This window comes from Carettochelys insculpta, chromosome 8 (genome assembly GCF_033958435.1).
Source record: "Carettochelys insculpta isolate YL-2023 chromosome 8, ASM3395843v1, whole genome shotgun sequence".
In the NCBI taxonomy this organism is placed as follows: Eukaryota; Metazoa; Chordata; order Testudines; family Carettochelyidae; genus Carettochelys; species Carettochelys insculpta.
Window position 1 is genome coordinate 31,918,920 of NC_134144.1, and position 27,742 is coordinate 31,946,661.

General features: G+C 46.2%; 1 protein-coding gene across 1 annotated transcript in view; it reads left to right on the forward strand.

Moving 5' to 3' along the window:
- Positions 1-8,753: 8,753 nt before the first annotated feature.
- The window catches only part of NFE2L2 (NFE2 like bZIP transcription factor 2), a 49,848-nt gene continuing 30,859 nt past the window's right edge, over positions 8,754-27,742 (forward strand). The window contains exon 1 of the mRNA XM_075001310.1: positions 8,754-9,153. Coding sequence (XP_074857411.1) covers positions 8,782-9,153 — 372 coding nt within the window. The 5' untranslated portion in view covers positions 8,754-8,781. The remainder of the gene's footprint in view (positions 9,154-27,742) is intronic.

Sequence of the window (27,742 nt, forward strand, 5' to 3'; positions counted from 1 at the left end):
AGCTGGACAGATTGATGATATTGCTGGCTGAGTTAGTGGTATCACTGCTGTGGCTCTGTGTGGCAGTCAGGAGTTTAGACAGCTTGCAGTCCTTTTTCCTCTGTAGAGTAGTGAAGTGTCTAATGTAAATCTCCTGTCTTATTTTAATAAAGTTCAGCGGTGTGGAAGTTTGTGTTGAAGGTTGTTTTTTTATGAAAGACTCCAGATTTTAGATGTTCTCCTGTTTGTTGTACAGGATGCTGATTAGGCGGTTCCTCAGTTTCTTCAAGAGTGTATGGCATAATCTCTCACTGTAGTCTGTGCAGTATGTAGATTGCAAAGGATTTTTCACCTTTAGTGCATTTGGTATGATGTCCATTTGTTTGCATTTGGAGAGAAAAATTATGTCTGTCTGAGTTTGTGCAAGCTTCCTTGTGAGGTTGATAGATTTCCATTCCATGTGGCTAAATGCAGTGCCCTGCATGGTGTCAAGTATTGGAGGTATATATTAATACAGAGAGGTGTGAATGAAGCCCTAACTCTTTTGTGTCATAAAGCGTAATGGCATCATGGTGCCACACTTTGCGTGAAATACTGTCCTGTGCTGCTACCAAATTTGGAAAAGGAGCAATCACCCAGTCCCATTACTAGCAAAATAGGGTCTTTCCCAAGGGGTTAAGAAAAGGAAGCACCTACTTCATATCAGCCACATAAGGGCCTGGTCTGTCTGTCAGTTATGGAGCACATCAAGCTAAATTGTGGTCAGCTGCTGACTAGACACATCTGTGTGATTCTGCCTTGAACAGCTGGATGGCTATTGTATCACATGCATATTTGGCCTGACTCTCCTCAGCCTCGTCTTCCAGATCAATTCAATTAAAGATAGAACTTTGTCCCATGGTGGAGTTCACATAAATCTTACTACACTGAACGTCTTTTTCCCTCCTGTATTTTCCCAGTGTTGTTATGAAGACCAATTTGAAAGTTCATGTTTGTTAAAAATACAGCCTCAGTAAGGAATTCCAGCACAAAATCAGACCTCAAATTAACTCATAACAAAACTAGGAAGTCCCAGTAAGGATTACAGGATCTCTCTGAAGCATTTTTCAGTAGCTTGAAATAATTTTGAGCAAAGTCAATTTCTTCTAATAGTCTTTTATTTGAAAAAATACAAATTCACAAGACTTGCTTTTAGTTGCATGTTTTAAGCAGTAGGTGGCACTGGTGGTTTCTACTGTCACAATAATATTGTTTCTATATTGTAATATATGTGAAGGTTAGTCAGGCCTTTCTGAAAACAGTTTCACCACAGCCTTCCTATGTTATTAAATTAATGCAGAAATATTCAAGAACAAACATTTTCATTTTATAACTGCTAATCTTGTCTTAAAATCAGAGGCAATATCTGCAAACATGTTCCAATTAAAAGAACAAAGTATTTTATTTTTAAAAATACTACATAAATTATAAAAAACTTATTAAATTGAAATTATACATGGTTGGGAAAGATATAATGCCAGAATAAAATTATTCAGAATGAATAAAAGGAGACAATGGAGAAAATTTAAAATTATGTATTTTTTATTAATGCTTGATGTTAAAAAACCGCATATACTATCATAGAGCTCAAAAATGAATATCAGCACATGTAGATGAGTTTTATACACGTAGATTTTCCTAGCTACATGCCTATCTACAAAAACTGTATATACTCATTTATTACCCCATTCATTAATAAGGTGACCCACCCCATCCAAGATGTGCAAAAAATGGCAAAACACACTGACTCTTTCATAAGCTTCACTTCCCAGCCCATCAAAGCAAGTAGGTGCACAGTGATGTTTTGTTTACCTACAGTATCAGCAGGCCTGAAGCCCTTCAGCTATATGTGTCTGCAATTCACCATTCCAGGCCAACAGGAGTGACAAGAAGTGGGGGCCAGCATGTCCCTCACACTATGCCACTTCCCGCAGCTCCCATTGGCTGGGAACAGCAAATTGCAGTCACAGGGAGCTAAGGGGTTATGTGCATGTCAATGCTCCAGGTACACAAAATGTGCTGGTGTGCCCAGACACACTGGGAGCCAAAGTTTTGCCAATCTCCCTTCTTTGATGATTCAGTTTTTTACCAAAAAAAATGGTTTATCTCCAAGCACGTATGGTAGTTGATGAGGGGTAAAGGTGCACATATGTTTTTGTGTATCAATAAAATTTCATACCTGCAAGCGGAAGCCTACATATATGTTATTTTATCACAAAAAGAGCTAAATGTGACTTAAGGATTATTTCTGGGAGTGAAGAAGAATCACAAAGAAACACTTCCTTGAAAATGTTTTAATTTGAAGAAAAGAAAAATGCTGAGGGTCAACTAACAAGCAAACCAGATGAATCCCCTGCCCAAATGCCTCAAATTACTTAATCTAATAAAATGAAAATAACAGTAATAAATTTAATAAAACAAAAAAGCAGTAAAGTAGCACTTTAAAGACTAACAAAGTAATTTATTAGGTGAGCCTTCATGGGACAGATCCACTTCTTCAGACCATAGCCATACCAGAACAGACTCAATATTTAAGGCATAGAGAACCAAAAATAGTAATCAACATCGACAAATCAGAAAAAAATTATCAAGGTGAGCAAATCAGAGAGCAGAGGGGCGGGGTGGGGGGGGAAGTCAAGAATTAGATTAAGCCAAGTATGCAAAAGAGACTCTATAGTATCCCAGAAAATTTGCATCCCGGTTCAAACCACGTGTTAATGTGTCGAATTTGAATATAAAAGAGAGTTCAGCAGTCTCTCTTTCCAAGGCAGCGTGAAAATTCTTCTTCAATAAGAGACAAACTCTTAAATCTTTAACAGAATGGCCTACTTCATTAAAATGTAGACTAACTGGTTTGTGGATCAGGAGTGTTTTGATGTGTGTTTTGTGCGCATTAACTCTTTGTCTGAGAGAGTTTGAAGTCTGTCCAATATACAAAGCACCTGGACATTGTTGGCACATGATGGCATACATGATGTTAGTTGAGGAACATGAGAATGTGCCCGTGATTCTGTGACTAACCTGGTTAGGTCCAGTAATGGTATCTCCAGAATAGATACATGGTCAAAGCTGGCAGCAGGCTTTCTTGCAAGGAAAAGTCCCAGGACTGGTGTTCCTGTGGTATAGACTGTGGCTGTTGGTGAGAGTCCTCATAATGTTGGGAGGTTGTCTGTAGAGACAGACCAGGCCTGTCACCCAAGGCCTTCTGGAGTGTGGCATCCTGATTTAAGGATAGGTTGTAGGTCTTTAATACTACAGACAACCTCCCAACCTTATGGCAATTTTTCATGCACAGAGACTTCACATTATTTGTTTTGTGCTAATGCTCCATGTCTTCTGGGTACTGTTCTTTAATTTTATTGAAAAACTTGATAAATGCTATTCAGTAAAACTAAGATTTTCAAGGAGACAGGCTGGAACTGGAGCAGTTGGACTCAAAATGTTTTGGTTTTTGTTTTGGTTTTTTGGCACTGACTGGCCTTTCCTTTTGTAAAAGCTCTGTTTCTCCAGGGTTTCCAACATTCAATATGACTTCAGCTGCCAGTGGGGTCATTCTTGGATTAGAGTAAACTGGAATCGACCAGTGAAAGGAAAAGAGTGACTAAGTTTTTTGCTCCTCCATCACAATTGCTGCAATACTGTCATGCAATATTTCTCCTTGAAATCAAGGACAGGGTATAAAACTTGTCTTCCTCAGCACTAAAGTTGGTCCAATGAAAGATATCTAATATACCCTGTCTTTCTAATACCCTGTCACCAATGCAGCTACCGTTAACATATATATACTTTTCATTCAGTGACAGAACATATGTATTCTCCTTATAGGTACCTAATAAAGAGACACTGCAATATGTTCTACCTGAATTTCCATAGCAGAGCAGGTGTATTCTGGAACATTTAACAAACGAGTCATGTAATTAAGACATTCTAATGATAGTTTGTATGCTTCAATTGGATGTATATGTGTTTTGTATATAATTACATTGAAGGCTTTCTATATTTGTAGTAAACACACACCAGAAACATACTAATGACAAAAACAAGTGAAACATTGAATTATACTTTCTGGAGTGATTACAATGTCAAACATCTGATGATAATAACAACAGGAGTGGTGTAAATACACCAAACACAATAATACTAAAGAGACACAAGAGCAGGGGTCAGCAACCTATCTGAGGAGGAGTGCCAAAATTTGACCTTTTGACCTCTGTGTATGTTAGTCTTGCCAGTGATGCTTTTTAAAGTCACTAAGAATCCTACTTACAACAGCTTCATTAATAAATAAATTAAGATGCAGGGCTTTACCATTTAGATGGTGGTTGGTAGCATTCGCTGGTCTTTTGTTAATCCACAGGCAGCAAGGCTTTGAGCAAGCTCTGGGCTACATGGGAGAAGAGAGGCGGGGCTGAGTTCCCCCCCTCATGTGCCAATGAAAATCGACTTACATGCCACTCTTGGCACCTGTGCCGGGGGTTGTTGACCCCTGCATAAGACCAAACTCCTGCAGTTTATATAAGTCTCATATTAAACAATGAAAATACTCAGGTCTTATGGTGAGACACATTAACATTTTTGTGTCTCTTCTTTCAGTTTTATCAAATGCAGTATCATTACTATTTTGTGCGCAAACCATCACAGTTAAACTCTTGCGCCTTGCAGAGGTAACGTGAGGAGGAGGATCTGCACAGTGACAAGTTTTGCACTGGTGAGGTAAAGTGATGAAGACACTTTGCATTGGTGTAAAAACTTACTTTGCACTCGTGTGGCTTACCTTGGTTTGAAACCAGGGAAGTGGCAGCAGTCTACTTGTGCAGCACATCTGTGTGAGAAATTTACATGCCTTAATTAATGCTTGTAAAGTGCTTTGAAAAAGAAATTTACTGTATTAATTATATGTATGATTCACCCTCTGCTTGCTAAGCTAGCCAACCCTCCATCATCCCAGGAGGGTTGGGGAGCTGTGTGGCCAGCCCACGGTAGGGAGGCAAGGTGCCTCTCAGAACTGAGCTCTCTCTGTTGCTACTCCCTCCCTCCAGCCCTGGGGCTGGGCAGCAGGATGTGGCTCTCATCAGTAGCAGTAGCTGGAGCTTGGCTCTGAGCAACCCTGCCATCACCTCTGCAGGGAGGGAAGGTACTGGTCAGACCCAAGCTCCTCCCTTACCATCCCACTGAGTTCTCCACAGCAACCTCCCTTATGCCTTCCTGGGCAGCAGACAGATGCAGTTGTGTGATGATGTCATTCTGTCGCCCAGGAAGGAAAAAATATACATACATAGAAAGAAAATATTTTCAGCTGTTCCAGATTTAAATGATGAACAGGAAATTCAATCTCTTTTCTCTGTCCATGGTCTCCAATTTGGAAGTCTGGCACTGTGTACATTCATGTGTAAGTTTTGCCCCAACAGAACAACACCCTTTATTATAGTACATGTGAGAGGATTAAATAGCACAGTGAGCTAGATCATTTAGAAAAGTATATGCAGAAAAATAGAGCCACAGTTTCAGCATTGGCAGAGCAGGGCAGGGGTCATTAATGGTGCCATCTATAATTATATTTAATAGCTTTAAAAGGAGCCACACATACACCTAAAACCACCATTAGTTCCACCACCATGAATACATTATGGACGCTATTATAAGTTCATAAACACAACAGCTTCCTTTTTTATAGTGACTTTCACCCCCAAAGGATCACAAATTTAACAATATAAAATTTACTTTCACCCACTGCTGAAATGCACAAACTTCTATGAGGATACATAGCAGCTGTTTAACAGAATACAGCAATGTTTGAGACCAAGAAGTGAAGAATACTGTCAGATTTAAATTTCATCAGGAACTAAAACAGGAAGAATGTACTTATCTCAGTTGGAATCTAGTGAGTACACCAGAATTAATGCTCCTATTCTTCTACAGTGTTGTGGGATCTTTAATTATCAAAAGCAGTTAGAACCTCATAAGAAAGATGGCACCTCTGCCAAAACAGCATCCTATGCTGGGGCAGTTTTAGGACTACAGGTTGAACCTCTCTAGTCCAGCAGCCTTGGAACCTGACCAGTGACGAACCAGGGAATTTGCCAAACCACAGTAGGTCAATATTGTAGTGAGTGGGTCATATTTATTTCACCAAGACAAATAGAACAACACTTGCAATACTGCTTAATAATGTATGACTGTACTTGACTTCAAAGCTTGTACTCTGAGTGGAACTTAGGTCATTGACAAGTCTCCTCCACTTCACTCTGTCTCAGGCCAAAAGTTCTAGCTGGCTGCAGGAGTACCCCAGTTGCTGTCCCTCGATCTCAACAGACCTTCTCCACGTTGTCCAAGGTCTTCCTCTTTTGCCTTTTCCTTGCAGATTCCATCTGAGAGCTTGAGGGACTATGCTGGATGATGGTTTTCTGAAGGTGTGGCCTAAGCATCCCCACTTTTTGCTCTTGATTTGGACATCAAGTAGTTCTTGTCCTGCTCTATTCCAAAGCTCCTCATTTGTGACAAAGTCTTGCCATTTGATAGGGATGTACCACAGGCATCTCTTTACGCTGGCGATGGAGGGGTTTTTGCCTGCCAAGGCACATTTACACGGCCCATTTACTGTCGGCAGCAGCCTCTGCGGAAGGGAGATCTCGCATGGCTATGTTAATTAGCAACACAATTATGCTAATGAGCAGCCATTTGCAATTGTGAGACTGCTCATTTCCATGAAACTGCCAGCACTACAGTTCCATGTAGACCCAGCCTAAGAGTTTTGAGAAACATGTTGAAATTTCCACAGACCCTCCTCTCCTATTATTAAGGCTGGTACTTCTGTGGTAGCTGCCATATTAGGTAACAACTGTGGGTGAGATCTATTCCGAATGAAAGCTTCCTTTTCGTCTGCAATTCATTTAGATACTCCTGGGAGGGTTGCTAAATTAGCTCAAGAGATGTGAGGAGGAGTATGATGTGATATGGAATAATCTAGTGGGGTCTGATGGTGAAGGAATGTGGTGAAATGCATGGGGAAGGATCTAGTATGATCTGTAAAGGAGTTGATCATTTGGAATGTGGCAAGATCTGCTGGAAAAATATCTGATGCCTCTGCTAACTTGAGATATATTGGGATGGGTGAAATGGATGTAGTATATTAGAATGTGCTGAGATTAGGGAGGCAGGGATCTATCAGACCTGGAGACGGCATGAGTTACAGTAAATTGAGGAAGGAAGGCTTAATTTGTGGCAGGACTTGGTGGGGATAGGTTGAGAAAGGAACTGATGGGAAAGGATGTGGTAGGCATGGAGAGGAATCTGGTGAATTGGAATAGTTTGAGGAGAGATCTGTTGGAATAGAGAGGAATCTGGAAATAACTGGATGGTTGGGGAAATGATGGGATCTGATGAGATGGTTAGTTTTGAGGAGAAATGTGAGAGGATAGAGTCTGAGAGTGTGCGCTGGGCCAAATTTCCAGTTAAGCACAGCAGGCATGTGCCTAGTAATGCTGGAGTTCTATGGGCACCTAAAAGTTAGAAGTGGTTTACAAGTTCCATTTTTTAGGGAAAACACACATGCCAGCTGCAGGTAAAGGTGAGCTCTGAAGATGCTGGACCTAGGAGTACATAAAAGAGATGTAGCTATGGGTGGGCTTTAGTGCCTTGTGGCCCACCCACTTATGATCCATGTGCATTCACCCTCTCTCAGCTCTGCTCCTGCTCCAGCACCCCCTGCCCTGCTCATCCAGTCTGATGCTCTTGCTGAAGTCCAGGGTCAGGGTGCAGGGCTTGCCCCACTCCTCCCTTCCAGCACTCCAGCCACCGAGCCCAGTTGGAGTCTTGCCCTGGTTCTCCCACCTGGCTTGCTTGCTGGAGACCAGCTTTGGTGCATGAGGCTTATAAGCCTCCAAGCCTGCTCCTGGGACAGCCATGCTGGGAGCAGCAGGTCAAGTACCTCAACCCTGCTTCAGGGATTTCCCCCACCAGGTAGGAATGTCAGTGGGGCAGAGAGCCAACTGCTCAGATCCTGTGCTCCCCAGTAGCAGTGGCAGGTCAGCACAGTGGGCCAAATGCTCTGACCCTGCTCCAGGGACCCCCACCACCCAGGTAGGAGTGATGGCAGGATGCATCCAGACCCCACTCCAGAGACCCAGCTTCCTGGTAGGTGTGCCTGGCAGAGCAGGGTAAGCCCCATACCCCATCTCACTCTTCAGCTATGTTCCTTGATGTCCCCTGACCAGCGTGTCCATCCCCTTCCACCCTCTCCAAGGTTTGTTGGTGGGAGGTAGCCCAATTTCTCCTGCCTCCCTTCACCATTGCCCACACATTTGAAATCAGGGCCCACTCACACAGCCCTTTCTGGCAACGCCAATGGCATGTAAGGCATAAATCCAGCCCTGGACTGTGGGGGGTCGGGAGAGGATAAGATGGGAGGGGGGATGGTGTGCGGCAGGGACGGGACGGGACGGGACGGGAGGGCACCTAGGGGTGTGATGGGAGAGGACAGGATAAGGGTGGGGGGGGCTGTGTCTGGGAGCGCTGAGGGGGTGGGCGGGTGAGGGGGACAGAGGAGGAGGAGGAGGGCACAGGAAGGGGGCGCTCCTGGGGAGCTGGGAGAGGACAGAGGGAGACAGGCGCGGGGGGGACGCGCCTTTTAGGTCCTGGGGACTCGGCCGGGTCAGGGTAGTTTGCGGGGCGGGAGGCGGCGGGGCCTGTCTGTACAGCCGCTAGGTCTGGGGCCCAGCCCCGGGACTGACCGCGGAGGCGCCGGGCTGGGCCCGCCGACTCATCATGCTGCCGGGGCTGGGGAGGCCGAGCCGGTCCCGGGAACAGGGCGAGGCAGCAGCCCCCCGCCGGCTCCAGAGGTTGCTCCCGAGGGAGGGCCGAGGCCGAGGCCGAGGCCGGGGCTGGGCGGCCGCTGTTGCCGAGGCACTGGGACAAGGGCCGCCCCCGGCTCCCGCGGCCCTGAGTGGCTGGGCGGGGGAGGGCGGGGCGGCCGGCGCTGTCCCAGCTGTTCGCGTCCGGGCCGCTCACTTCACTCCCCCGCAGGCAGCGTCGGAGCGAGCCGGGCTGGGCACAGGGAGCGAGCGAGCGTCCCGCGCAGGGCTGCCTGGGCCTCTTGCCGCCAGCACGATGGAGATGGAGGTGCTGCCCGCCCCGCAGGTGAGGGGTCTGACCCCGGGCCCTCCGCCGGGCGCCGCGAACCCCCCTGCGCGGCCCCGCTTGTGGCCACGCGCAGGGCGGCGGGGGGCTGCGGCCCCGCCCTGCTCACGGGACCGGCTCGGCCTCCCCAGCCCCGGCAGCTTGATGAGTCAGTGGGGTCGGCGGGGTGCGCGCTGGGCCTGGCCTGGGCTGGGCGAGGCGGGCCCGGCCCGGCCCGGCCCGGCCCCGAGCCGTCCCCGATTGCTGGCGCCTGGGGTGGGCACCCCAACCTAGTGGCCCCTTCTGCGAGCTTGGGCCGTACCCCTGAGTGACTCAGTTGCCCCTTGGAGGAGGCCCGATGTGCGGCTCAGGCAGGAGCAGCAACAGACGTGGGGGGTGAGCCAGGTCTGCGGGGCTCGCACATCCTGCCCGCCGCCCCGAGTGCAGAAGTCCGGGGACAGGTCAAGCACAGGCCTCGGGCAGCCTCCCCCTCCCCCTGAGCCTGACCTCCCCCAGCTGTAGACCAGATACCCCTGATTTCCTGAAAATCTGTCCCCTGAGGAAGCTAGGGCGAGATCAACGCCCCCCCCCCCCCCACCGCGGCTAGGAGAGACCATAGGAGTCAAGGGTTTCAGTTTTAGCTGTAAGGGGCAGTTGTAGCCCTAGCCAGCATTAGCTTCCAGGACAGGCTCTTTACCATCAACAGATGTCGCTAAGTCTGCCCTGGAGATCTTACCTACGTCACTGCAGTACCTGGTAAGATGTAAGACAACTAGTGTAACTAAGACAGGCTGCAAGGCTGATTCTGGGTAGCCATTCCCATAAATACTGGCACTGGCTTGAAGTGGTTTCTCTTATGTACAGGGTTTTACAGATTGCATAGGGAGCTGTCAGAACTGGAATTCATTTGCAAGTTTGATGTATTTAACCTTGCACTCAACAAGTATATCAATTATCTTACACATTACAAGGACAATTTCCCCACTTTTGATATTGGCAGGAATTGCAGACATCCAACTTAATTTACTCTCCCAGATGTCCTCTTAATGATCGAGTCCCTCATCTCCCCGCCTTTTTTTTTTACTTTTTCTCTTTTTTCATCCCCTCCTTCTTTCTCTCCTGCTTGCTTTGTGTTTCCCTGATTTCTCAGTTTTGCTCCATAAAGCTGAACAAGTGGGTCTTACCCACAAAAGGTCATTACCTACTAAATTGCTAGTCTTTAAGGTGTTACAGGCCTGCGTTTACAGTGTAGTTCAATGGCTCTCAGCACTTCTACTGTACAATTATTCCAGCAACGCTTCTCTGGAGACCCCATAGGTCTATGTGGTATTTAGTTCACACAAAATAATAGACAAGTGTCATTACATGTCAGTGTTTAATGCCCTTATCATATTCCTAATTTGGATGAATTATGAGAAGAGTGTGAGTGGCTTTTGGCTTTCGTTGAAAGTTTATCGTATGTCGCAATTTCCCTAAAAGGGCCCTTTCCTCTCTATAGCGTGAGATCTTTAGTGCTGGGAGCCAGGCCCAAGTTGAAGCTGTTGCACAATCATTTATTTTCCCAGGGCTGTTATGTTTTTGGATTTAGCCTTGCAAGTGCAGCTTCAAATTGTGTAAAACAGCATATATAGTTATGTCTTGCCTTGGCTAACTGGTGCTATAATCTCTGTTGTGTTATCTGAACATAACAATTTTAAATATTAAACATTTTTTCAAATCTTTTATGATAGTGTCTTTATCTCATGTGTCTGCATAAAATATAATGATATAGCCCCATAACAAGTTTTTTCAGGAGCATATAATGGCACATTCTGTTTCATAATATCATGCTATCAAATTTATCAGTAGGCAAATGTCATCTGCTTTTAGATAAAGTTATTCCCCTCCTTTAATAAAAATTATAGTTTTCAAAGGATGGAGGTAATAGTTGAAAAGTAAACCAGTTTACTCTCCAATTTTAGTATACAGATGTGTTTATTTCCCCCCTGCTTGTGTATAGTTGTTTCTCAAGGGCTAAATATCCTACCTGATTGATTTAGGACAATGGTTCTCAAGCAATAATATGTGTACCACTGTGGGTACGCAGAGGACTTTCAGTGAATACATAGACTCCTCTACATATTTGCCTAATTTTATAACAGGCCACATAAAAAGCACTAACAATGTCTGTACAAACTGAAATTTCATACAGAAAATGACTTGTTTATAGAGCTCTATGTACAGTACACTGACATGTAAGTACAATATTTATATTCCAATTGACTTATTTTATAATTGTATGGTAAAATGAGAGGGAGAAGCAATTTTTCAGTAATAGTATGCTGTCAAACTTGTATTTTTATGTTTATTTTATACACAAATAATTTCTCAAGTGGGGTGAAACTTGGAGGTATGTAAGACAAATCACACTCCTGAACGGGGTACAGTAGTCTGAAAAGGTTGCCAGCCACTCTTTTGGGGGACAGAATCCATTCACAAAGGTTTCAGCTACACCTGAAGTATCACAGAAATCCACCCTCCCTACTCTTGACCTGCCTCCCTCTATCCAACACTCCTTCTTTTCTCTTTGTTCTTATCACTAAAAGTTCCACCTGGGCTTTCATCATTTCTTAGATTCACTACTACAGTTGCCATGTGTCTGGCCTCATTCTTGATCTCCATCAGTACCTTTCAAAATGTTGCTGCCCGTCATTTTCTTGGTGTATTCGACTGTGCCAGTTCCCCTCTGAATTTGTGTCGGCACCACTTTATGCAGTGCCTCAAATTCAAGCTTTTTTTTGTTTTAATCTTTAAGGCCTTTATCAACTATGGGCTTATATAAAGCTACAGTGGTGCAGAGACACAGCTGTATCAGTATTTACTGAAAACGCAAGCTATGCCAATGGGAGAGCATGTCGCATTGGCACTTCACCCCAGAGAAGATGTAGATGTGTGGATGGGAATAGCCCTATCAGGCTGTCTACATCAGTAGTTAAGTTGATATAACTGCTTCATTCTGTGGTGTGGAAATTCCACAATTCTGGGCAAACTCACATACATTTGTAGTATAGAAAAGGGCTATTCCTCTCTATACTTATGTACTCTTTTATTTTCTTGTATAACTTTTTTTTTTTTTCTGCCAATGTGTACTTTCATTGCCTGTGTGCTCAGGCGCTTCTGTGCGTAACTTCTGTCATCCTTTGTTCCATGTGGGTCCTTATGCATGTAATACCTTTCTCAAGCTGGTCTGCAGACCCACACATCCTCTCTTCCTGAAGACTCACTCTTTGTTTAGCTATTCTAATACGTTGGGTTTATTACAATATAAAACAAGACAATCCTTAAACTTATTAAATGGAAATTTTTACCTTCCACATCCCTTGTTACAAATTGAAGTATATTATGGAAAAGGATGTTATTTCAGAAGCGTGGTCTGTGTAATCCCTTCATTTCTGTGAGCCAGCAGAACCTGATGTGTGGGCCCTTGAAGGCAGTATGCCTACTTGTTTGGGGAGGGATAAGGCTGCTGACCAAGAAGCCATCAACCCTTGCTCCATAAAGGGCCTGTAGACAGATGACGGTTCTAAAGAGTGAATTCTGTGAGTGACCCAGGAGGGGAATGGAGCCCCAAATAAAATTTTAAGTTGCTTTCTGCCCATATACATCTGAGGGGAAGCAGTGACAATAGTATTCTCTGCATGAGCTTTGGGTGAATTTTATTTTTGTTTAGTCACAGAGAGGTAGCTGTGTCAATCTGTATCTTCATAAAACAAAACAGCAATCATGTAGCACTTTAAAGACTAACACAATAGCTTATTAGGTGATGAGCTTTTGTGTGGCAGACCCACTTTTCAGATCTGGAAATAGCCAGATCTGAAGAAGTGGATCTGCGCCATGAAAGCACATCACCTAACAAATTATTTTGTTAGTTGTTAAAGTGCTACATGACTGCTGTTTGTTTTTATTTTAGGATAGTACAAATGCCTTTTTTGTTAGTAAACACTAACAGGTGGCTGAGAATGCTTACTGTAGATAATAACACAATGAAATAAGTGTCAGGTGCGTCACTTCTGAAAGATAAGATACAGGAAAATAGCCTTCCTTTAAAGGTCATGTTGAATGACAGACAACACTGAACTAAATGGAGGGAGAGCTTTACCACTTGTAGCTTTGTAAGGTATCCAGGTGAGCTTAACAAATATTACTGACTTTTGAGCATCACGATGAGAAGAGTGGAAAATGAGTATCTTCCTCATATGATTAAAATTGTGGGGGAAGTGAAAGCTGTGTACTTAACAGTTTAGATTGGAGTGAGACCAATAGCAAAAACTGCTAAATTGTCTCAAGTAACTTTTTGGGTATTTTTTTCCATCTCTGATGTAAATTCTCATATTTTTTGAGTAAATGTGCAGCTGCTTTCACTTCTTTTTAACTATATGGAGATACACATCTCATAGAGCTGGATGGGACCTCAGGAGGTCATGGAATCCAGTCCCCTGCCCTCTTGGCAGGATGAAGCACCATCTTTTTTTTTTTTTTTTTAAATCGGTTTGCCCCAGACCCCCAAATAGCACCCCCTCAAGGATTAAACTCACAACACTGGGTTTAGCAGGCCAATGCTCAAACCACGGAGCTATCCCTCTGAGTACTTGAGTACAGTAAAGATGTGATGAGCACATGTTTGTGTATGCATGCGTGTGTACTTTTACTCAAGTAGTTTTCCAGAGGCACGCTGGTGACTTGTACTTAAGTACCCCTCCACCCCCCAGCCCTGCAGCTGTACTTGCTCAGGTAACGTTTTGGGTACTTTTTCCACCTCTGACTGCATAGGGCAATTGATTGGTTTTCTTCCCTGGCAAAATATTCTGAAGAATATGGATCTGCTATCATACTGTAGTACAGAAACTTTTTATTAAGCAAAGTTCTTGTCAGACTGTTGGATTTTAGCTTGCCAAGTAAATGCCTTTATTTCTAAATTTTGAGATTTTCATACTCAATCGCTTTCGAAAAGAGAGAGGCTTCAAGAGAAGACAAATATATCCTGCAGCCCTGTATAGCATTCACCAACTGTCAGATGATAGTGAGCACTTCTTCCAAAGAGTTCACTAGGACCACTCTGAGGGGAACCAAGCATCTGTGTTCTGGATACCCAGGGTTTTTCGGGCTCCTGGAATCCAAAGAGAGTCCAGCCGTTGCCCCCATACCTGGGTTCCTGGTTCATTCTGAGGGTGTAGATCTTCTCTGGTGCCCATCTCCGAATGTCAGAACCTGCTCTCCAGTTGTTGGATGCACTAGTGGCCCTTCAGACTCCCTAGTATTTAACCAGGTCTTTCTCCCAGAACTCCATCCAAAAGGTGTGAAGCTTTGATTTAAGATTCAGCGTTCTGTGAGGGATGCAGAAGTTTTCAGGTAGTCAGTACACTCATTTTGTTCAGTCTAATGTCTTTTTATATTTTTTTTATTTAATTATGGAAAGTAAAGATCATACAGACTATTAAACCAGTCGAAATGCAGTGTCCCTCACTAGCTCACCCTTCTCTGGGGAGTCACAGCAGGGGGGTTATCTGTGTTCATCAGGCAGGATCCTCCATCCTTACGCCTTCCCTGCAGCAGCCTCAATCATCTGAATCTGGTACAAAATGGTTCTGTTCCAGCTACACAACCTGTATTTGTGCTAGGCTTCAGAGCAAAGCACTAGGGAGTTGGGGACTTCCTGGCCCAAACAGCCACTCACCTTCTTACTTCTTTTATCCCAGTAAGACCACTTCCACCCCTGTGTCGTCTTCTTGTCCCTCCCATTCCCTTGATTCTGTTTGTCACCCCCTCCTTGATTTTCATCCTCCCGCTTGTCTGTTCCCTTTCACCCCAACTCCTATTTGTTGTCCCCCTCCCAGATGTGCCCTGCTGCAGATAAGTATCATGCCCAACCTGTTGTCCTGGGCTGGGTGCTCCGGTCTGGCTGCTCCGAGTCCCTTGTTGGCTCCCTGTTTACTTCACATTTGTTTAGGAGGTGGGGACAGAAAGGAAGCAGGAACTTGTTACAGAAATGTATTTCCCCAGCTAATGCTTTTCCCTCCCTTGGTGTGCCTGTGCTGCTTTGTGATTAGGGGGTTGCTCTGCAGTGCTGGACTGTGCATACTAGTTTGTTGTTACAGAACTTATTGTTACCACTGGGCTTGTTTTTGCTAGTGGGAGTGCTGGGCTACGCTGCAATGAATTAGTGTTGAAAGCAGGGTTGAGCATGCCAGTTTGTTCTCGTAGGGTTACTTATAAACAACTGTTCTATATGCTGGTTTTGTCATTCTGAGACTGTGCTTGCTGCTGCGGTGTCCACGCTGGTTTTTTGTTGTAGGGTCACTTGTGCTCAATGGTTTGTTATTGTAGGGTTGCTCAGGAGTGTTGAGTTCCTGGCAACTCTGTTCTTTAAATAGAGAAAATAAGAGAATGAACTCAAGGGGCAGTGGTTTTGGCGGAAGAGATGGAGAGGTTTGGTGCCTGGTGTTCTGTACAGAAATGGATCCAGGCTCTGCTCAGAAGGCACAGTGCACATCATATGCAGAACAGCCCAAGTCCCCAGCAGGTGCTGGTGTCTCCAAGAGGAGAAAAAGGTCCTGTATCCCATTCCCTGTGTTGGGTCTGTGTTGGATCCAGTGGTCTCTTGTGTAGAAAGGCCAGGCCACACCACTTGTTTTTCCCCCAGACCCAACTTCACAGTAACAGGACAGTTCTGTTTCCTTTCATTCTTTACTGCTGGGTTTCTTGCTCCAGAATGTTTATGGCTGCAGCTCCGGGGTTCAGAGACTGCACAGAAACCTTTGGAGTATTGTGTGTGTGGATGATATTTCCTTTCCCCCCCGAGTTGGGAGGCTGAAGAGTGGCTTCCCAACTGCACAAGGCCCTACCGTCATTGTTCAGTATTTGCTTTGGGGAACACCCACAGTGTGCCAGGTGCTGAGGTGTGGACCCTTTAACTGCAGCTTTCCACAGATTATCGTGACTAATCATGTCTGCTCTGAGAAGGAAGCCCAGAGAGAGGTGTGTGGTGGGGAGAAGTCCCATGCTGCTTCCAAGTTTTAAATGGGCAAATGACAGACTGGTTGCAGCTGAGCTAAGCTTGGTGCAGAAAGGCCTGGAGGAGAGAGACATTCTCTGTGTGTAGGTGTGGGTGTGTCAGATGTTCTTAAGTATCTGTGTGTGAGAGACGGAGGGTAACCAGATGCATGGGTTTCATTGCTGAAAGGGGGGTTTTTAATAGGGGTATATCAGGTATCCCCATGTGCAACCCCCTATGATTGCTTTGCAATCGTATCTGTATGTGGGAGTTTCTATGGGATATCTGCGTTCCGCCATGTGAGCTCTTTTACAAACTTCTCTTCTTTGTTCTGTCTTTTGGTAATTTTCCATTACTCCCCAAACCTGTTCCTTTCAGATGAGCAGAGGAAGTCTTTTCTCTCAGATAGAATCAACAGTTGTTCCAAGGTGTTTTGCTTTTAAATAATCCATTGCATGCTGATCACACATGATAATCTGTGGCCTGGCAGAGGCAACTCTGTTCTCTCTGAAGAGATCCATACATGACATAGGAATTTCATGATAGTTTTCGTAAAATCATCCATATTTCAGAAGTGATATAGACAGAAACCCCATTTGTCACACTTCTGAATCGGTGCAAATGGGTCTCACCGTTATCCCTTGGGAGTGGAAACCTTTACCTCTATATCAAGTGAGGATAAGTGACAAAATCTAAACAAAGCTATGTATCTAAGAATAAGGACAAAATGTAACAGAGGATTAGAGGAAGGAAGAAAACACAATTACTTAAAAAAGAAAAAAAGTACCCAGACTTAAGAAAATATCCATTTGCTGTGGATGTTCCCATTTTACTGTGTTCAACTTGAGATGAAGCTTTCATTTACACTAGGAAAATTTATAGAACAAACAACTCACTCATTCAGTGAATTCCGGGGAATATGTAGTGTAGACAAGACTCCACGCGTTTCTGATAAGTTTGACTGTTTCTGCATGTTTAAGTATAATGGTGGTAAAATACCAGAAGCTGCCAGAGCTTTATGACTGTTACAGCGCTGATCAGTTCACATAGGTAGGATTTTTTTATAAATATCCAAAATGAGTACACAGCCCTGGACCCTGCTCAGACTCTACAACTACAGTTAAAATGAATAGAAGTCTGAAAATCTCTTCAAAATCAGGTTATAAAAAATTCAGGTTTAGCACCTAAAGTTAGAAATGTTCAGATTCAATTACTCATTTGAAAAATGTTTTCAAGAGAACAAACTCAGAAGAAAAGAACGTTAAGGAATTGTCTCCACTGACTCTGCAGTGATCTCAGAGTGCTCTCCTGTAAGCACCAGTACTCCACCAAAATAAGAAGAGTTGCTGGCATCGATGGGAAAGCAGCCTCTCTGATCTTACCATATGCGAGACATTGAGGTGAATATGTAGACTTCATCTGTGCTGTTTGCTTAGCTAAAACCAATCAATGGTGGCTGTTAGTGTAGATAAGGCTTCCCTGTAGGCAAGGAGCAGCTGGATTATCTCACATGCATGGAAGAAGCACAGCCATTTGTATGCTGCTGCGTGGGAGGCTTGTGTACGTTTCACACTAATGTTTCAGTGGGAAGAATAACTTTGGCTCCTTATCCCGTCATTTTTTCAAAAAATTGGGGAACGTCTACACTGGCTCTCAATCAGCAGCAGAAATATTCCTCGCTTGCTCAACCATAAAGGCCAAAATATGTAACTGAAAATGTACGACTGGTTAAATTAAAATACTTGCAAGCTGTACCATTTCCCCTATCTACAGATCTGTTCTTTTCTGTTGGGTCACTTCCCTTTAGAACTCACCAAAGCCAGCATATTTACTATTTGGTGGATGGTGCTGCCTTCATGGTCCTGACCAAAATCAATTTAGAAAGCCAAGATGGGGAAGGGTATCTGTTTTCTTAAGTCGCATGGAACCTCTCTGGAATAGACAGGACCCCCAGGTTTGAGAAATACTGGAAGTGGAAGAAGAAAATAATGAACACATTATATGTCAATTATCTATTTCTGAACTGTACCATTTTTCTAGTGATGATTACTAAATTTAGTATAAACTTTGGTCCTTCAGCAAGAAGTTGTAGGAACTTATTGAAAGCGCCAAGAGAGCACTGGTATGAAAACTGTCTTATTAAAACAATGTGAGTCTCTGAATACGGAAACATGGTGAACTGACATACCTAGGAAGGAAGGATGCCTCTCCAGTGGATAAGACTCTTATGAGATGAGACCTATGCAATCTTTTTAATGGAAAGGGAGGAAATAAAGATATTTTATGTTAACCTCCTGCAGGAATGCATACGTATAGGGTACTCCCTTTAAAAATTGAACATCTGGCCAACCTAGAAAAAGTCAAACTGGTAAATTGAATCTCAGCCTTGACCCAGAGTCATTTTTACATAACTAAACCTTTCCTAACACCCCTAGTTTTTCAGTTTAATATACAGATTTGTGTTTGTTAATAACATCACCTATTGAGCCACCTCTCTGTCTGGGTTCTCTGAAGCCCCTTGCAGATGGGTTCTCCGAGTCCCCAGGACACAAGGCATCTTTAGGGCTTAACCCCTTCCTGCCCATGCATTAGGCAGAGGACAGGAGGTGGTTGGGATATGTTCTTGGCCAGCAGCAGCTTGGAGGTGTTAGCTGCATGTTGACATTATGCAGATAGGCAGAAACAAGCTGCATTCAGCCACAGGGGAGCGGAGATGGCAGGGGTGTGAGGAAGAGATGACCCTTCCAATATGTGGCCCAGGTCATGCCTACGCCCCAATCCCCTGTCCCCTGTGGCTGGAAGTAACTCATCCCTTCTCTTCTGAACTGTGCTAAGAGGCTGCTGCTGGTTGTACTGTGGTGTGACCCTTGACATCAATCTGGAGACATGGACTCTGCAACCCTGCATGCTCCCTACATGTTGCCTTGAGAAAATTTGGCACCAGGTAGTAGGAGAGGCAGATCCATCATGGGGGTCCAGCCAGGAATGGAGAGTGGAGAACTCTGGGCAGGGAGAGTTGGGTCAGGCCGGTTAGTTACCCCATCCCTGTGTGAGAGGGGTGTATGGGAATGTTTGTGTATCACTTCTCCCCATGGAAACCTTAAAATTCAGAAGGTAAATAAAAAGACTCCAGCTACATAATATTATTTTTAACATGGGCTCAGTCAACTTGATGTTAATTTGAAAATGTGTACTGCATTCATTCTGATTGATTGCCATTGTACTCACTTGAATAAGAGTAATTTTACCAGGTGTCCCGAACTCAGGCTATGTCTGCACAACCCCGGAAGATCGACCTGCTCAGGTTGGATCTTTTGGGGTATGATTTCACATGACTAGTATGAATGTGAAAAACTGACCTCTAAGGGGTCACAGTTGACCCCTGTACTCCTTGTAAGACACAAGGAGTAAGGGAGGTTGATGGGAGAAACTCGCCTGTTGACCATCCCCAGTATAGTCAGCCAAGTTAGCCGAGCACAGATATGTCGATTTTAGCTGTGCAGTTGCCGTTGCTAGGATTGTACATCTGTGTTTGACTTACTTTGCCTAATGTAGGCGTAACCTCAGCATAGGGAAATAGGGTCAGCCTACTTAAATGGCTGCCATTTTTCCTTTCTAGCAGCAAAATAAATATTGAGGAATATCTGTAAACATCAGGAAAAACTAAAAGATGAGCAATAACTCCCCAAAGTGGACAGGAGAGGGGCCAGTACTTCATTTGGTGTACACCTTTGTAGTGCCACTCTATTCAGTTGTTACAGTAATTTACATCAGTTGAGGAATTTAGCCAAGGTTCCTACATCTAAATTATATTCCCGAACAGAATTTGAGAATTATGGAACACGAGAGAAACTATTGTTCGTTCATTTTTATTAAAACGTCTGTCATTATGTTATGCAAGCATAAAACACAGAACACCATGCTGTGTATTTCTAAATGCAGGAGTTGTACTTTAAGTGGCCAAATTAGAAATTCAGACTCTATCAGAAGTTTGATTCTGAACTTCCTGACTTTTAATCTCGTTTTCAAATTTCAGCATTGTAATGAGATTATTTTTAAAGTATTTCTGCTTTCAGTCTTTAGTGACAATTTGGACATTTAGTTAGGAATCTAAAAAATATCATGAAGATAATTTATACTTTTCAATAAAATCAAGTGAATTTATTTTTGCTTCAAATTGAATTTGACTAGTGATGCAACACTTGAGTCTGTAAATTTAAACCTCTTACCAATTTTGAGTGCATAGCTATTCCACTGAGGAGTTACCACAGAAAATCTGTATAGATTGACATATAAATAGCTATTTTCCTCAAAGAGGCTAAAAGTACCCATGGAAATTCCTTGAATTGGAGATCTTTGGCTAACAGAATCTTAGGAGCTGAGCAGAGTTTCTTAATTCCGAGATTCAGAATTACCATGCTTGTGGCTTTATCTACCCTTGTAAACTTTAACAGGCAGTACTTGGACCCCAAAGTGGACTTTAAGACATGATAATACAGAATTTCAAACAGTGCACAAGTGATCACACCAATGTCTGAACTACACTTGCTCTAAAGAAGTCTAACCACCATATCATCCACCAACACGTCAATCTTTATGAGTACAGCATCAATGTAGATGACTAGAGGACAAGCACTAGTTGCAAAGGAAAATCTGCCCACTTAACACTGTGCCAGAGTGTATCCGTCACTCCTAGGGTAGCCTCTCTTGTGTACTTTGCTTGACTGAGATCAAGTTTTCCCAGAATCCTGTCACTTGTAGAAACTGAACTGCACCAACCTTAGCTCGTGATGCACATGAATCCACAACCCCTTCTTCCTGATCGCTGTAATCCATTGCCTCATTTGCATGATGCCAGCTACTCGCTGTTCCAGAAGAGCTGGTTTGGAAATGCAAATGGCCATGTAGATGGAGTTCCTTCAAAAGGAAGCCCCACTTTTGAAAGCACCCTTCTTTCTCCTTTTTTTTGGGAAAAAGGGTGCTTTTGAAAGCAGAGCTTCCTTTTGAAGGAACCCTGTCTACATGGCCATTTGCATTTCCAAAGCAGCTCTTCTGGAACAGTGAGTAGCTGGCATTGCACAAATGAGGCAATGGATATGCAAATTAACACCTTATTTGCATTTTGATCAGCTGCATTTACATGCCCATTCCGAAAGGGAGGGGTAGTGTAGATGCAGCTGTTGAGATGTGGAATGCCAAAAGCATCTAGGGACCACTTTATGCCATGCTGATTAAAATTTTTGAGCAGGATACTTCAAATACAATCCATTCCAGTGGTACAGTAGCCGTTCCGTTCTAATTGCAGTGGCGAGCAGGAAACTACCACATTTAAAAAAACAAAAGGAGTTTCCTAACTTAGCTGCTTATGACCAAGCAGCCCTGAAAAGATTGAAGAGCTTCATTCCATCATAGCAACTTTTGTTTAGACCAGTTATGTGAAGATTTTTCAGATTATCATAATGGAGTATTGATTTCAAATGCAGCAAATGGGTAAACCCTCAAGAATGAAACAAAAACTGTGATTTCTTTTTTAAAAGGCTGTCTGGACAGATTAACACACAAACACAGTCATCTTGTCAAGTATATAAACCATTTTTTGCAAGAGGTTCTCTCTGGATTATATCATACTTAAAAAATACAGCATGCAATACCACTACAATAAATAGTAATACAAATTTTAAACAGCAGGTGGTTATCTTTTTTGGTGACACACACCAATAAAGAAGACTTTTCCTTAAAAGGTTAGAAAGAGTTTAATTTTCAGCCACAGTTTTAAATCCTGGAAATTCGATATTTTCAGTCTGACTACATACCACAAGGATACCACGGGATGCCGTTAAATTGAACCGAGATTTCTTTGGCTTTGGCTTTTATAGTTTAATTGCTCATTTAAAAACAAAGTTTGTCTTGGAGAACGATGTCCTCTGTCTATAAACCAGGTATAGAATGGTTGGACAATGTATGTTTCCCTCTACTAATGTGTCTCAGTCCTGACCTGAAGGAACCACTTCAAGACAAAAAGAGAAGTTACTCACCGTAGTAACGGTGGTTCTTCGAGATGTGTCCCCGTGGGTGCTCCACAATAGGTGACGGGCTTGCCTGGCGCCGCAGATCGGATCTTCCAAGCAGTTTCTGCCGGACCGTGCATGCGCCGGCGCGCGCCGCTCCCTTGCGCGCTCCTGGCCATGTGCGCGATCCGGTCCCCGCCAGTTCCTCGACCAACCGCCTCGGGTGCCCCTGCAAAACACTAACAGAGATCCGAAGCGGGGAGGATGGGCGGGTAGTGGAGCACCCACGGGGACACATCTCGAAGAACCACCGTTACTACGGTGAGTAACTTGTCTTTCTTCTTCGAGTGTCCCCGTGGGTGCTCCACAATAGGTGACTACCCAGCAGTAACCCAAGATAGGAGGTGGGTAATCGGATTATGTGCAGCTTGTCCCCGAGAGGACCGCTGCAGAGAGACGGGTATCCTCTTGGAATACCCTGTGAAGGGCGTAATGTTAGGCGAAGGTGTCGTAGGACGACCAGGTCGCCGCTCTGCAAATGTCTTTTAACACAACGCCCTTGAAAAAGGCTGTTGATGCCGCCACCGCCCTGGTGGAATGAGCCCTGGGAGTGGCCGATAAAGGAGTCTTTTTGAGCTCGTAGCACATTTTTATGCAGGATACAATGTGCTTCGAGATTCTCTGCGAGGAGAGACCCTCTCCTTTCGATTTGGGAGCGAGGGAGACTAGGAGTCTATCCGTTTTCCGGAAGGACTTGGTCCTGTCTACGTAGAAGGCTAGCGCCCTCCTCACGTCCAGGAGGTGTAGGCGCGCCTCTTCGTTGGAGTTATGAGGCTTTGGATAAAGCGAGGGTAGAACAATAGGTTCGTTGATGTGAAACTCGGAAGAAACTTTGGGACCAAAGGCTGGATGCAGCCGTATGGTTACCGCCTCCTTGGAAAAAACAGTGCAGGGTGGCGTTGCCATGACTGCCGCGAGCTCGCTCACCCTACGAGCTGACGTAATTGCAAGAAGAAAGGTCGTCTTTATTGTAAGGAGGCGGAGGGGAACCGTGGCCAAGGGCTCAAACGGTGGTCCCATCAGTGTGGTAAGCACCAGGTCCAAGTTCCACGAAGGTGGAATCGGTTTCTGAGGGGGGTAGAGGTTTACCATCCCTTTGAGGAACCTGGTAAACATAGGGTGGGCGAACACCGTGTGCCCTTCCTCCTCATGTCTGAACGCCGAGATGGCGGCAAGGTGGACCTTTAACGAGGATAGCGAGAGTCCTCCTCTCTTGAGGTCCAGTAAATACTCTAGAATTGTAGGTATAGGCACCGAAAGGGGGGCCAGCTGTTTGGTAGAACACCAAGCCGTGAAGCGAGTCCATTTTTGTTTGTAGGTCTTCCTAGTGGAAGTCCTCCTGCTACTTTCTAGGACTTGCTATACTCCCACTGTGCATGTGCTCTCTAGGGAGCTGAGCCATGGATTAACCACGCTTGCAGTCGCAGGCTTTGGGGGTGCGGATGCACTATGGACCCCTGGGCTTGCGTGAGCAGATCCGGCGCCACCGGAAGAGGCATCGGTGGACGGTCCGACATGCGCAGGAGTAGGGGGAACCATTGTTGGCGATCCCACGTTGGGACTATCAGGATTATCCGGGCCCTTTCCCTCCTGGCTTTTTGCAAAACTTTGTGGATCAGCACTGTGGGAGGAAACGCATAAAGCAGGGGGCCCCCCCACGGGATCGCGAACGCGTCCCCCAGGGACCCCCATCCCAGTCCTACCCTGGAGCAGAATCGTGGGCACTGCTTGTTGTGCTGAGTGGCAAACAGATCTATTTGGGGAAAACCCCATGCGTGGAAAATCGGCCGTAGCAGATCGGGACGGATCTGCCATTCGTGTGTGAGCGCAAAATGCCTGCTCAGCTGGTCTGCCTTCACGTTGTGCGCACCCAGCAAGTATGAGGCTTTCAAGATTATATCGTGGGCGATGCACCAGTTCCATAAGCGGATTGCTTCCGCGCATAAGGCACGGGATCGAGCTCCTCCTTGCCTGTTTATATAAAACATGGTGGAGGTATTGTCTGTACTGATCCCGACGACTTTGCCTTGTATGTGGTCTCGAAAGTGTTTGCAGGCGTTGAACACTGCTCTGAGCTCCAGTACATTGATGTGTAGTGACTGTTCCGTGGGTGACCACAGTCCTTGAGTCACCTCTTCGCCCATGTGCGCTCCCCACCCTATGAGGGAGGCATCTGTAGTGAGAAAAACCGATATTTGCGGCTGGTGGAAGGGTACCCCTGTTAGCAAGTTCCTGGGGTTTACCCACCATTGCAGGGATTTGCGCACCCCGGCTGTGGGCGACACCACCCTGTGAATGGTGTGTACTGCCGGTTTGTATACACTCGCCAGCCAGTGCTGCATGCTGCGCATGTGTAACCTGGCGTTCTGCACTACAAACGTCGCCGCTGCCATGTGGCCCAGCAGCTGCAAGCACGTCAAGACCGGCACCGTAGGGCTGAAGGTGATGACTTGCACGAGGGAACCGATGGCCCGAAAGCGAGCCTCTGGTAGGTATACTCTCGCTGTAACCGAGTTTATGCGAGCCCCTATGAACTCTATGTCCTGTGTGGGGTCTATTTTTGATTTTGCCAGATTGATAACCAGGCCAAGTGAGGAGAACGTGTTTGCTGTGACGCGTATCATGTGCAGAACCTCCCCTTTCGAGGCCCCTTTGAGCAGGCAGTCGTCCAGATACGGGAAAATGAATACCCCCTGTCTGTGCAGGTAGGCTGACACCACTGCCAAGGTCTTGGTGAAGACTCTGGGGGCCGAGGAGAGGCCAAACGGTAGGACCTTGTATTGGAAGTGTTCGTTGCCTACCATGAACCGGAGGAATCGCCGGTGAGCCGGATGGATGGTTATGTGGAAGTACGCGTCTTGTAAATCGAGGGCTGCAAACCAGTCTCCATCGTCCAGTGCTGTAAGGATGGAGGCGATCGTGGTCATCCGAAAACGCTGCTTGCGCAGGTACCTGTTGAGGCCGCGAAGGTCTAAGATGGGCCTCCAGCCTCCTGTCTTTTTCTCCGTGAGGAAATACCGGGAGTAGAACCCTTTTCCTTGCAGTTGCTCCGGCACCCTTTCCACCGCCCCTATGAGCACGAGATGGGCCACCTCCTGCCTGAGCCTGGCTACATGGGAGGCCTCCTGGAGGTGGGGCTTGGGTGGAGGTTGCGACAGTGGGAGCGACTGGAAGGGGATGGCGTACCCCCTGGCTATGATCTCCATCACCCATTTGTCTGTGGTGATCCTTTGCCACTGGTCGTAGAATGGTCGGAGGCGATGGTGGAATAGCCGCTTCGGATGACCTTGTGTGATGGTAGTGATGGCGCAGCCCTGGATCTGTATGTCAAACTTGTGGCCTTTGGCCCCGCCCCAAGGACGCACGGATCTGTTGTGAGCGTCACCTGGGAGGTCTGTACTGCTGGTGCTGTTGATGTCGCCCTTGCTCGTAACCCCTGTGATACTGGGGGTGCTGTTGCCGGTACTGGTACCGCCTTTGCTGAGGATAGTACCTTTTCTTTGTGTATGGAGGGGTGTAAATCCCCAGGGTCCTGAGTGTGGCTCTTGAATCTTTACTGGAATGAAGGACCGAGTCAGTTGATTCAGCAAACAGCTTCTGCGAGTCGAAGGGAAGGTCAACTATCTTCGCCTGCAGATCCCTCGGTATACCCGAGGTCTGGAGCCAGGACTCCCTTCGCATCACCACTGCGGTTGCGGTGGAACGTGCTGCTGTATCCGCAACGTCCAAAGCAATCTGAACTCCCGTCCTCGCAGCCGCGTAGCCTTCTTGCACTGTGGCCTTGAGGACCGGCTTTTTGTCCTCTGGAAGCGAGTCCATGAGGGAGGTTAACCTGGAATAGTTGTCAAAATTATGGTTCGCTAAGTGCGCTGCGTAATTTGCCATTCGCAGCGTTAAAGTGGAGGAGGAGTAGACCTTTCTGCCGAACAGCTCTAGCTTCTTGGCATCTTTGTCTGTTCCCCCTGTTTTAAATTGAGATGTTTTTGATCTTTGTTGCAAGGACTCCACCACCAAGGAGTTTGGCTGTGGGTGGCTAAACAGGAACTCCATGCCCTTCGCCGGCACGAAGTATTTCTTATCCGCTCTCTTTTGGACAGGCGGAATAGTTGCAGGGGTCTGCCATATCGTAGTGGCGGACTCTAAGATCGCTTCATCAAGCGGTATTGCTACTCTGGAGGAGGCCGGAGGTCTCAAATTTTTGAGGAGCTTATGGTGTTTCTCTTGCACCTCTGCTGTCTGGATGCCTTGCGTGAAGGCCACCCTCTTAAACAGCTCCTGAAACTGTTTGAGATCGTCCGTAGGATGGACGTCCCCCAGGGCCGTAGCCTCGTCCGGGGAGGAGAGCGAGGAACTGCTGGGGTACGTCTCTCTGGACCCTTCCGGTTCCCGCTGGTGATGGTACACCCTCTCGCTGGAGGTTTGTGAGGGAAAATCTCGGGGTTTCATGACCAGTCCCCCCTGAGATGCTTGAGTCTCTGTCCCCGGTCGCAATTGCCCTCGGGGGTACGAGATAGTCTGTGGGGATCTTTCCCTAGTAGATTGCCGATGGTGTCTATGCCCAGCGTGGTAGGGGCGACCATGGCAGTATAGGCACTGTTCTTGGGAAGGTGACCTAGACCACTCCCTTGGTGCGTATCCTCTGCGTCTGGGGGAGGGAGATCGTCGAGACACTGGAGAGAGCGATTTCGCATAATAGTCCAGCGGTTCAAACCCCAGGAAGGGTGAAGGTGGTGCCAGCCATGGTGAGGCTGGTTGTAAAAATGGAGAAGGGGGCTCCGGGTAGGCTAGGGGGGACCCCTGCCTTCTGGTTGGAGTCTGCAACATGAGGGGAGGGCTGTGAGAAAGCAGCTCCACAGCCCTGTCCGGAGAGGGGCTGCAATGCCTCCTCTTGTGTGCAGCCCTTCCCCCTCCCTGGAGGAGGTAACTCTGCCCCCTGACGCGCGGGGGATCCCGGCCCCGTCGGCACTGTGCTAGGCACGCTGGAAGGCGGTGCCGCACGTGCGGTGTCCTCCTGCGCCTGCAGGCTACGTGCCTGCGCGCTCTGCACCGCCGGTTCCCTGGGGGTCGGTGCCGCTGCCTGCGGTGCCGCCGGTACCGGCGCTTGTTTAGCCGCCGCCCTGCCTGCGGTGCGGGGCGGCTGGCTGATTATCGGAGGCTGAGCTGCTTCCACGTGGCTCTCCGTGCCGCCGCCGATCAGCTGTTGCTGCGGCTGGGGGCTGCTTGCTCCTCCCGTCCCGCTCACTGTTGCTGCCGGCAGGGATTGGGCTGGAGAGACTTTCCTCCGTTTTTGCGCTGATGGAGTGAGGGAGGCAGCTTTCCTTCTAAGGGCCCCGGAGGGTCCCTCCTGCTGCGGCCGCTCCGGCACGTCTGGCTGGAGGGCCTTATCAAGAAGCAGCATTTTAATCCGCATCTCCCTGTCTCTCCGTGCTCTGGTCGTTAATTTAGCACAGAAGGCGCATTTCTGTGCCACATGGGACTCCCCCAGGCACCTTATGCACAGACTGTGCCCATC